We start from the raw sequence: 12,500 nt of genomic DNA, 5'->3' as shown, positions 1-12,500 counted from the left end.
TGGGCCAAATGACCAATAGCAAACAATAACAAAGTGGGTAGTTAAAGCTTTTTCATGTAAAAAATTAAAAGAGAGATGAGAGTGGATATAGGACTGCTAGAAAATGAGGCCGGAGAAGTAATCACGGGGGACAAGGAGATTGCAGATAAACCAAGTGAGTATTTTGCACCTGTCTTCACTATGGAAGACACTAACAGTGTGCCAATTGTTAAAGAGTGCAAGGGAAGAGAAGTGTATGCAGTTACTATTACAATGGAGAAGACGCTCAAAAAGCTGAAAGACCTAAGGGTACATAAGTCATCCAGACCAGATGACCTGCACCCCAGGGTTCTGAAAGAGGTAGTGGTAGAGATTGTGGAGGCATTAATGATCTTTCAAAAATCATTGGACTCTGACATGGTGCCACTCCACTCTTTAAGAAAGGAGGAAGGCAGCAGAAAGGAAATTATAGACCAAATAGCCTGACCTCAGTTCTTGGGAGGATGCTGGAGTCAAATGTTAAGGATGAGGTTATGGAGTTCTTGGTGACAGGTCAAGATAGGTCCAAGTCAGCATGGTTTCCTTAAGGGAAACCTTGAGGAATTGTGAACAGTTTTGGGCTCCTGATCTAAGAAAAGACGTGCTGCCATTGGAGGGGTTTCAGAGGAGGCTCACAAGGATGACTCTGGGAATGAAAGTGCTATCATATGAGGAATGTTTGATGGCTCTGGGTCTGTACTTGCTGGAATTTAGAAGGATGAGGGGGGATTTCACTGAAGCCTTTTGAATGTTGAAAGGCTTAAACAGAGTAGATGTGGAAAGGATGTTTCCCATGGTGGGGGGAGTCTAGGACAGGAAGGCACAGCCCAAGGATAGATGGGTGTCCATTTAAAACAGATGCAGAGAAATTTCTTTAGCTGGAGGGTGGTGAATGTGTGGAATTTGTTACCACTGACAGCTGTGGAGGCCAGGTTGTTGGGTGTATTTAAGCAGAGCCTGATAGATTCCTGATTGGACGTGGCATCAACTATTACAGGGAGAATTCTGGGGAGTGGGACTGGGGAGAGCAAAAAAGGATCAGCCATGATTGAACGGCAGAGCTGACTCAATGGGCCAAATGGCCTATCTCTGCTCCCATGTCTTAAGTGCTTATGGCTGCAAACTACTTTGTATAAAGAGGTATTTAGATGCACTCTGAAACATTTATCTCATTGTAAGACTTAACTCTTTTTAGTTGTAACCATTTAGATAACAGTTGAATTTAGTTGATGGACGTTCATTCAATTATTGCAATTTGAACATTGCAAAAACGCTGAACACCAAATTAGACATAATTTAATATGTACCTGTCCGCTGGGCAAGTTTCATACATGGAATGTGTAGCAGTTTTTGTACATGATTATATTACATGGAGAAAAGATCTTTAGAAGCCAGATTAATAATGTGCTTTACCTATTCCATGACTGAACATACACACACACACACACACACACACACACACACACACAGAACTTGCAGGAAAGCTGTGCAATACATTCTAATTTCAGACAAAAGAAAAAAAGAGAGGAATATCAGCATTATTCATTTTAGTATGTGACAGATGAGTGCTGTTCCATCATTGGAGCAGTAACTTTAGGTTTAGGATAGCTACTGGGAATCGAAGAGGAGGAAGTGGAGAGAATTGGGAAGGAAAGCCCAAACAACAAAATAAAATTGTTAAAAGGTTTACCTAACAAATATATATCAAAAATGAATCAGATGGTGTGGTTGATGTTGCACTGGAAATTATAGATGCTTATTGGACAAGGATATTGACTGGGAAAGGATTGTTGACATGGATCAACAAGCAAATTTAGGCTACATCCACATTCCGCCGGATAATTTTGAAAACGGAGCCTTTTCTGTTCGTTTTGATCCTCCATCCACACTGAACCAGTGTTTTCATCCCCCGAAATCGGAGATTTTCAAAAACACTCTCCAGAGTGTGTAAATTTGAAAACGATTGTTTCGCATTGTAGTGCGTACGGGGTAAACGGAGAGATTTTAAAACGTTGTCATGACAACACCACAACAACAATGCTTTTCCTGCTTCTGCTTGGTGCTGCACAAGCACTGCCGGACGACTGTTCTTGGCTCCTGGTTCTTGATCCTCCAAAATATTCCGCATGGAATTTAAACTGGAGGTGGCTTTCAAGCTGGTCCCCTCAGTTCCTCTGTTTGCATCCTCTGTTCTTCTGCCCGTACCCTCCAGTCTCCCAGTCTGCAGTGCTCGTACCCTCAATCTCCTGTACCCCAGGGTTTCCAAGCCGGCACTGTCGCTGACTGACCACCACTGTTATAACGCGCAGTCCGTGTGAACAGCGTGAGAGTTAAATTGTAAAGTGAACTTTTTTGATTAGATCCCCTAAATTGATTTGATTGAGTCTATCTTTAAAAATATTAATGTCAGAAATACTGTGCAGGTCTGGCGGCAGAAGATTCCACTCACTTGTTGATCTTGTGTAGAGGATGGATTCATGCGTGTGTTGTTTACTTTATTGTCTACGTTAATAGTTTGTTTGGAATTAAACATCCCTACTGCTTTGCAGACTTTGTAGTCATTTGCAACTCACAGAAACAGCTTGACCTCATTTTCTGTCTAAAAGGAGAAGTCCGGTCTGATTTTTCCAGCGGAGGTTTTCTTTGTATTCCTCGAAGACATTGTTGAAAACTTTCTTTCACTGTTGTTGTTGGTACTCTAGTTTTATTCTATGGAAATAGCACAACACCGCCGCAGAAACGTAAATATTATACCGTTTCCTCTTCACTTGTTTTCTGTAGATGTGTCTGCGTATGCCCAGTAGGAGTAGATTCGCCCAAGTATCCGTTTTGGTGTGGACAGAGATATTTTGAAAATCGCGTAGTGTGGATGCCTGTCGTTTTTACTCGAAATCAGTGTTTTCAAAATTATCTGGCGTAGTGTGGACGTAGCCTCAGTCAAATGCAAAGCAAGTGTTGCTTAATTAAAGTGCATGCCACATGCAGGTGAAAGTTCTCATATCGCAAAATCGATCTGTTCAAAACTTTCAACTTGTCAGGCTGATGATACACTAGGAAACTCACAAAAATCACCATGGTTCTTAAAATTCTCAAACAGGATCTCTTATATTCTAAACTCAGCAATCCAGTTCTTGTACGGTTCTTTAGATTAAACTAGCACCACAATTAGCTTTATTTGCTCCTAGGCCAGGCTGATTCACTGTTCAGTTCCTTTAAAATGACGAAAAAGCATGTTGTTATACTTGTAGGTTGCCACCCTATATGGTACTGGCCCATCTTTCCTCAGCAAGTTAAAATCAGTTTTACTCCAGTTGGTTCACTTGCCCAGAGAACCATACACAGACAGAGTAGGCGATTTCTTCTATGACTCCCCGTCACTCCAGTAATCATCAGTTCATGCAAAATTACATTGCCTGCAACCAACATGCTCTACTATCTTCTCACTCTCTTCAATTATCTATGTCACTTCCTCAGAAAGTCAAATTTGAAAGTGGCACGTCTGCAAATCCCTTCATAGCTTCATATCTCTTAGCTTTATAGTGTTCACAGGTCGAAAACTCAATACAGTTCCTGTGTGCTGAACACTGCTCACTTTCAGTATACAACTGGAAGCCAATCTTCCATTCACCAAGGCACCTTGCTCTCCAACTTCCACTGTTAAATTCATTCAACTCCTTAAAGTCCAATATTTTGTCTAAAATGTTGGTTACCAATGCCAAACATTTTCTTTCATGTGTCCAAATTTTCATTTTAGGTTTTTCTGAAACATTTCTTATAAACATGACATAATCAAAAGTTCTGTTTGTGCACATTAAAGAGAAAGAAATTTACTCAAGCGATTTTGCCAAACACAGGCTTTCAACACCTACCGAATGAGTGTTTATAATTTCTTCAATGGAGATGTAAATAACAGGTTTGCTTAATGTCACCATATCAGAGTATTCATCAATATTAAACTTCTCTTCGGGTTCCGGCACATCACAAGCTGCTTGGAAAAACTTCCTGCAAACAGCGAAAAAAAAGAGTGGATTAGTAAGACATTAGGCTCTCATTATTACGCAAACAACAGGAATTCTGCAGATGCTGGAAATTCAAGCAACACACATCAAAAGTGCTGGTGAACGCAGCAGGCCAGGCAGCATCTCTAGGAAGAGGTGCAGTCGACGTTTCGGGCCGAGACCCTTTGTCAGGACTAACTGAAAGAAGAGCTAGTAAGAGATTTGAAAGGGGAAGGGGAGGGGGAGATCCAAAATGATAGGAGAAGACAGGAGGGGGAGGGATGGAGCCAAGAGCTGGACAGGTGATTGGCAAAAGGGATATGAGAGGATCATGGGACAGGAGGCCCAGGGAGAAGGAAAAGGGGGAGGAGGGGAAAACCCAGAGGGTGGGCAAGGGGTATAGTCAGAGGGACAGAGGGAGAAAAAGGAGAGAGAGAGAGAAAGAATATGTGTATATAAATAACGGATGGGGTACGAGGGGGATGTGCCCCCTCAGTATAGATTCTACCTTTCTCCTGGCTATTGTTTCGGAATGAAGAAAATGTCTTACTATTTCTGGTCTCACTCTGCAGCCATACGTTTAGAATCTGAACCTGTACCTTCTATGAGAAGCACTAAACGTTCACCTTTGTGACATCAACTCTCTTTGCCTGCCTGATGGTGAAACCTTGGCTAATGCTTTTGACATTCAGGGACATACAATTTCAACGACATCTTGTTTTCGCTCTTGTCTTTTGCCCTCCATATACTTGATCTTTTCCACATAATAACCCAAGTTACAGATTTCTTCAAACTTCATTTCCCATTAGAATGCAAATTGTTCATTCCTGTACATCAACTTATTTATTGGCCCTTCTCCCACCTCTCCAATTCCCTCCTCCCTGCTATCACCTCCACAATCCTGTGACCTTTTTATTTTACCAAATCTATTTGCTTGCTCCAATTTCCTTGCCTCACACTTTGGACACACTCTAAGCACTAGTGTCATTTTCATTAAAAGAAACTAAAAGCATTTGGTTAGTAAGACTCATTACATCCTGTTCCATGGTTGCTTGCACAACAAACCCCACCTCCAACATTTCTGTGTTACATTAATTTTTATTTCTTCAAGAACTAATATTCAGTACTACTAACTTGGAACAACATTTTCCATTTTCACAGGAAATTATTCCATTTACACTCAGTGGTCATTTCATTAGGTACAGGAGTGGAAGTCAGCGTGCTCTTCTGCTGATGCAGCCCACCTACTGCTCTTCTGCACACCACTGTTGTAGCGCATGGTTACTTGAGTTACTTTTGCCTTCCTGTCAGCTTTAACCAGTCTGGCCATTCTCTTTTGACTCTATAATGAAGGCAACACTTTCGCCCACTTAATTGCTGCACAGTAGACTTTTTTTTTGATTTTTGCACCATTCTCTGTAAACTCTAGAGACTGTTGTGCATGAAAATCCCAGGAGATCAGCTGCTCCTAAAATACTCCAACCACCCCATCTGGTACCAACAATCATACCATGATCAAAGTTATTTAGATCATATTTCTTCCCCATTCTGTTCTTTGGTTTGAACAACAACTGAACCTCTTGACTAAATCTGCATGCTTTCATGAATTGAGCTGTTGCCACATGATTGGCTGATTAGATATTTACATTAACAAGCAGGTGTATAGGTGTACCTAAAAAAGTGGCCACTAGGTGTATAAACTTCAGCCAAATATAAAATCTATGAATGACTTAGACTATAACTTCTCTACTAGATTTACTAATCAATAGCAATTGGCTTCAACTTCAACTTTGTATTATTTCCAGCCGACTTCACACAGAGTGTGAACATTCACCTACCAAATCATTGCTTTGGCAGCAGAACCCTAAATTAAATCCAAACATCTCAAATCAATACAAGGGGTTTTAAACAGAAACACCAAATTAAAAGCAAGAGCGTCACTGTGAAGTTGAAGAAGGCAGTTAAAGTAAATGCAGAAAAATCCTCTGGCAATCACATACAGGAAAATGTTTCAATGAACAAAAACATTTGACATGTTGCCAATAACCTTTATAGACCAGGCCAGCTTGGTTTATCATCTCCTTGGTTTCACTGAATGACTCAAAGTGAATGCAATGAGTCATCCTGACCTTAATGATCATGCAAGATCTTATCCAGGGGCACCGTCACTGACAATAGTGATCCTAGTCTGGGGATTGCAGACTAGAGTAGAAAATCCTGCCAGTAAATTCAACAACTCTTTACTGTAAAGTGAATTTGAATTGCATGTCTGATGTAGTTTCAGTTAACTAACATGTTGACATAATTAGTACCACAAACGGAGGAAGAAAACAGAAGGCAAAATTACTGAACTTCAGAGCTCTGATTTCCAAAAAAAAATAGGCAATTTGTAATCATGGGCAGTGGGCATAGATTCTACATTTGCTGAAGTTCAGACAGTTTACCGATTCTTCACTGTTATAATTATTCCCTCTCTTCACACTACTGACGCCAATATGTTCACTCCTCCCTCCATTGCTCCACTCACAAAACAGTTACCATAGTAAAACAACAATAATCCAGCACATTCACGACTTTGGTGGTGCCAGGTGAGCCTATTTCCCAGACTAATGGATGTTTCTCCTATTGCTACCCAATAAACCTTTAATTTTCTTTTTAGAAACACATTACACACAGATAAAATACATTTTCAGTGAACCCAATGAGTTTAGATGGAGCACGAAGGTTTCAGGTGCAAGCCTACGGAATGCATCTTCACAGAATCAAACAACATAGAAATTGGCCACATTGGCCCACCTCATCCATGCTGACATTGATGCCAATCTACACTAATCTTATTTGTTTACAATAGGTTTGTGTTGGTCTACATTCACCTTTCTTTTCTAACTACCTACTTAGCTGTAACTGTCCCTTCCTCCACCACCTCCTCTAGAAGCCCATTCCAGATAACTTCTGCTCACTCTATGAAATGTTTACCCCTCTAAGAAGACCCCTCCAAGAAGTTTGTCCCTTCTTATCTTAAACCTGTGTTTTCTAATTCTACACTCTGGTACCCTAGGGGGATGAAGATCTCTGTCTATCCCTCTCATGACTATGCTAACGTCTCTAAGGTCACTTTTTGTGCTCTCAAGTTCCAGTGAGAATAAAGCCAGCTTAGTCAACCCCTCCTTCTAACTACAGCCCTCCATCCCAGCTAATAACCTGGTGAATCTCTTCTAACTACAGCCCTCCATCCCAGTTAATAACCTGGTGAATCTCTTCTGCACTTATTCTATTGTTACCACATCTTTCTTGCCGTGTAGCAACAAGAAGAGTTCACAATACTCCAACTGCAATATAACTAATGGTTTCAGTAACAACTGCAACATGACTTCCCAACTCTTCTACTCAATGCTTCACCCTATGAAGGCAAGCACACCAGATGGATTCTTCATTACCATATCCACCTGTGCTACTATTGCAAGCTACAGACCTACATCCCAGTGTCTGTGTATATTATTGCTCTGAGGGTCCCTGCCATTGTACTCTATGTCATGCCAGAATTTGACTTCCCTAAGTGTGTTGCCTCAGACCTTTCTGCCACAGCTCTGCCCAGCCTTCTGCCTGATTGAGGCCCAGTGCATTCTTAGACAACATTCTTTGCCATCGGGGGAAATCTAGGACCAGAGGGCACAGCCTCATAGTAGAGGGACATCCATTTAGAACAGGGATGAGGAGAAATTTCTTCAGCCAGAGGGAAGCGAATCTGTGGAGTTCATTGCCACAGACAGCTGTGGAGGCCAAGTCATAGGGTATATTTAAAGTGGAGGTTGATAGGCTCTTGATTAGTAAGGATGCCAAATGTTATAGGGAGAAGGCAGGAGAATGGGGTTGGCAGGAATAATAAATCAGTCATGGCAGACTAGCAAAACTGACTCAATGAGCTGCATGGCCCAATACCACTCCTTTCTTATGATCTAATCTACAACTCTATCAGTTTTTATGCTGTCCACAAACTTATTAATCAGACCATCTACAATTGCATCTAAGTTACTTACATATGGTACCAGAATCAGTTTCTGTATTACTTGCTACAAAAACTTTTAGTCAGGAGAAACACCCATTTACTACGTCCCTCTGCCTCCCATCACCAAGACAATTTTGGATCCAGTTTGCTAACATTCCTTGGATCCTTTGTGACTTAACCTTCTGGACCAGCCTACTGTGCAGGAACTTCTCAAAACCTCACTAAAGTCAAGCAAAGCATGTCTACAGCTCTGTCCTAAATTTTCCCAGTCATCCTCTCAGGGAAAAAAAACTTATTTGTTTGAGAGTTCAGTGTTCCTGTCCCAGACCCAGGCTCCAAGCACACAATCAGCTGCCAAGTCCCAACCTCTGCCACTGGCTGCCCCTGCCACTTGCACTCTGGACCACTGCCCACACTTTGTATGAATGAGTGAACAAAATGTTGGACTATCCAGATTTACAAAGATAATCCCAAACCTGCTTCATCTTAACCTGTCCACGATGAATGCAACTTGCAGTTCCCACCAAGGTCACCACTTGCATTGTCCTTAACCCCAACATTTTTCAAAATACTAAGGGAGACTTCATGAAGCATCTTCTCTGCGAATTTATAAATCAGATTAGGAGGAAAAGGTTTTTCTATGACCATTTTCTGAATACATCGGCATGGATAAATGATTGGCTCGGTTTCTCTTTCCACAGATGATGCCAGGCCTGTTGAGTACTTCTGTCATTTTCTATTTTTGCTTCAGATATCTGGAATCTTCACAGATTTTTCTGATTTTCAATTAATCAAAGAGTACTGATCTAGTAACTCTCAAATTGTATTTGATTTGGAATGTTCGATGGGGGTGATTCTCCATTAAAATAATTTTTTAGGTCAGTTGTTTTTTCTACTTCCAAAAAACAGATGTGCAGAGAGAAAAAAAAAATCAGTGTACATTACAGTTACTATATAATGCAATTTACCTGAATTTCTGGTATGTCTCTGATAAATAGGCATTCAACGCTGACAACTGCGCATTTTCGCCTTCAAACAGCTTGTTCGATGCGGCATGCTGCAGCACTTTGGCAACCGAACCCAAGTTCCGCCGTTGGTCGGGGTGGAGCTGGCCGCCGGCTGTCATGTCTATGATGTCGAATCCATCAGGTGCAACAATGGCTGGGTTCATGTACCGATAGTAAAGGAGGTTGCCCACAATCTGCAGACAGAGGTTGATAATAACACCACCACTTTGGCAGGAATTTATTATACACTGGATTCCCTTGTAGAATAGCAACCACTCTAACCTCCAAACTTTTAATGACATATAGCTAGCTGCTTTGAATTAATTATTACTATTCCATAATTATCTATATTGCATTGTATTTAAGTATCAGCCCTAATTTGTTGGTAGTACTTTTGCCGAAGTCAGCAGGTTGTGTGTTGAAGTCGACATAGGTGGGCTTGAGCAGATGGCACCATGTTGATGGAGGTGTAGCATTTTGTTGGTCATTTTGGCCCTTCTTGGCTGGACAGAAAATGATACTATTTTCTACAGGAATGTAGGACCAATTTCCCAGCGTCCCAACCAATATTTAGCCCTCAGTCAACTTTAGTAGATCAGATTAGGAAATTATTATTGCACTGCTGTTTGAGAGAGCTGGCTACATCGGAATTAGCCATCACATTTCTGATTTTGCATCAGTAACTACACCTCAAGAAGTAGTTCACTGGCTGCAAATCCCTTCAGGTTGACACATGGTATTAAGATTTCAAAATAAATGCAAGCCTCTCACCATCGAATATTCCCTGGCATGTAACTAATATGGTTCACGGAAGTTTAGGATCTTCATTTTATAAATTTCCAATTTCCAGAATCAGCAGCAGCCACACGGAATGATTTTGAAGACTTTTGTATATTGAGTTAGATTGGTGTATTTAAACTATTATGCTCTGGTGCCATTTTAGAAAATTACTGTGAAACGTAAGCCGATAAAAGTTCAGCAATATTGAATTTTAACCATTGATCTTGGCAAAGTACTGAAGCAGGACAGGGGCACTCCCCGTGTTTGTGGATAGTTGCGAAGAAAATGAATTTCAGGATGTATATTGTATACATTAAATGTACCTTTGAAACCTTACATTGAGGAGATTAGCCATAAAACAAAAACAGATTGAACATTTGCTTAGATTTTCATTTCATGGTATTCAAACTTAAATTACTTATTGTCTAATATATAACTTCAAATACTACGTGTACATTTTGAGTACTATTCAATTTAAACAACTGAAAGATTCGCTCTTTTTAAAAATTTACTTTCTGATACAAATGCAGTAAGCTCTTGTGCAAACTCTAGAACAGAGTTCAATGCCTGCAAGCAATTAAGCTGTTTATATATGAATATGTAATTTGTTACTCAATATAGAAATGTGCAAGGAACCAGTTTTGCAACATATATTCAAGGTCATTTGAATCATGTGAACACTGCTGCTCTACGTTTCACCCTCCTAACATTAAAGTTTGCAGTAAACAAGACCTTGAACAATGTTATGACTTCATTTGTAGAAAATAACAATGAGCATTATTAAAAAAAAATCTAAGAGCAATTGCAGGGATCTTTTGTTTAATTATTGTTAAAACAAATAAATATGTGCTATAAAATTCTAGGGGATAATTTTTTTTGTCAGATCACTGAGACATTCCAATGGGGAAAAAAAGGGTTTACTTTAAATATATTATACAAGACTTTAAAAAATTAATCAGAAGTTGAATAAAATGGAAAAAGATCCAAATTGGGTTGTTTTCTTTGGAGCAGCAGAGGCTGAGGGTAGATCTGATAGAGGTTTATTAGATTATGAGCATAGAGTATTCAGGGTGTATGTTTCCCAGGGTAGAAATATCTAATATCAGAGGGCATGCATTGAAGGTGAGAGGAGATAAGTTCAAAGGGGATGTGAGGGGTATGGATTTTACTCAGAGTAGTTGGTGCCTGGAATGTGCTGCATGGTATGGTGGTAAATACATTAGAGGCTTTTAAGAGACATTTGGATATGAGGAAGACGGAGGGTTTGGACATTGTGTAGATAGGAAGGATTAGTTTTGTTTTCTTTTACTTTTCAGCTGGTTCAGCACAACATTGTGGGCCGAAAGGCCTGTACCTGTGTTGTACTGTTCTGTGCTGTGACTTCAGGCACGCAGTACTATTCCTAGAGACGGTATAGTCTTCCCCTGACCTTTGTCTCATCCACCCATATCCCATCCCAGGCAAGCTATAAAACAGGTATTTTAAATCTATTAAAATTGGTATTCATGCAGGTGAAATGACACAAGGCATCATGCACGATGCTCAACAGAGCACAATAAGCAGCCATACTGTTTATGGCATTCAAACAATAAGCAGCCATACTGTTTATGGCATTCAAACAGCGGTGTCGTAGTTACTTTTTTATTTGCCAACATCAAACTAGCTTCACTTTACAGCAACCTGAAACAGATTGATTTCAGATTACGTGACAATGATAAAGATGACTTAAAGGAATGAAAGGGAAAAAGAAGATTATAACTTCCAAGAAAGTGTGAACAGGACAGCGCTCTTTGATTTAAGGAGGTGAAGGCTGGGACATGGAAAGAATTCAAGAGAATATGTATGCTGTAATTTGGAGTAAAAACAAAATCAAGCTGCTGGAGGAGGTGAATGGGCAAGCAAAAGGATGGTCAATAGTTTGGATCAAGACCCTACATCAAGATTGAGGGATTAAGCCTATCAAAACTCTTCTTAAAAAAAAAAGTTGCCAAAATGTTTTTTTTTTGTATATACAAAACCTGATTCAGATTTGAGACATAACTTACCAGCCCAAGTGGAAATGAAGTCTAGCAGGCCTGCACAGACACCACCTTTAGCAGTTCCTCATTTTAAGAAGGTGCACATGGTAGGTGTTAAAGAGATGCCTACAAAGCAAGGGGCCACTAATTGAAGAAAGTCACATGTAAATCTACTAAGGAATTCAGGAACCTTCCACAGCGAGTAGAGCAAGTAGGGTACTTGTTAGTACTTAGAGAAACTGAGGTAAAAGACATCAATATATTGAAGAGGAAGCAAGATGTATGCTAATACAGAAAAATACCGGAAGATGCTGCTAATAGGACTAGAGGAAGTAGGAAGGGGATATTTACTTCAATTAGCCTCTGTAATGTAAATTCAATACACAGCATAAAACTGTCAAAACAAAATATTGCAAAAAATTTTTCTTAGAAACAAAACCATCTATAAAAAACACAATTTTAAGTTTTAAGGTTGCCTCAACTTTAATGCATAGATCATTTACCACCTTTCTTCCCCCACTCCTTAAGGGACAGAGTTTTCATGGGCATAAATAAAAAAAAGCTACTAACCACTGTAGTATTTCTTTAAGAATTTGTTAAAGTTCATAGAAAAATGGATTCGGACGTGGAGCGCCATTTGCCAGTCCTAGTGAAGCTAGTGGAAGTAAAATTA

General features: G+C 40.0%; 1 protein-coding gene across 2 annotated transcripts in view; it reads right to left on the bottom strand.

Moving 5' to 3' along the window:
* The window catches only part of iqgap2 (IQ motif containing GTPase activating protein 2), a 289,641-nt gene that overhangs the window by 53,737 nt on the left and 223,404 nt on the right, over nucleotides 1–12,500 (bottom strand). For both annotated transcript variants that reach the window (XM_063049287.1, XM_063049288.1), the window contains exons 29-30: nucleotides 8,991–9,223; nucleotides 3,888–4,020 (exon numbers count right to left, since the gene is read on the bottom strand). In XM_063049287.1, coding sequence (XP_062905357.1) covers nucleotides 3,888–4,020; nucleotides 8,991–9,223 — 366 coding nt within the window. The remainder of the gene's footprint in view (nucleotides 1–3,887; nucleotides 4,021–8,990; nucleotides 9,224–12,500) is intronic.

This window comes from Mobula hypostoma, chromosome 5, assembly GCF_963921235.1.
Source record: "Mobula hypostoma chromosome 5, sMobHyp1.1, whole genome shotgun sequence".
NCBI classification, from domain to species: Eukaryota; Metazoa; Chordata; class Chondrichthyes; order Myliobatiformes; family Myliobatidae; genus Mobula; species Mobula hypostoma.
This window is presented reverse-complemented; position numbering and strand designations above follow the sequence as displayed.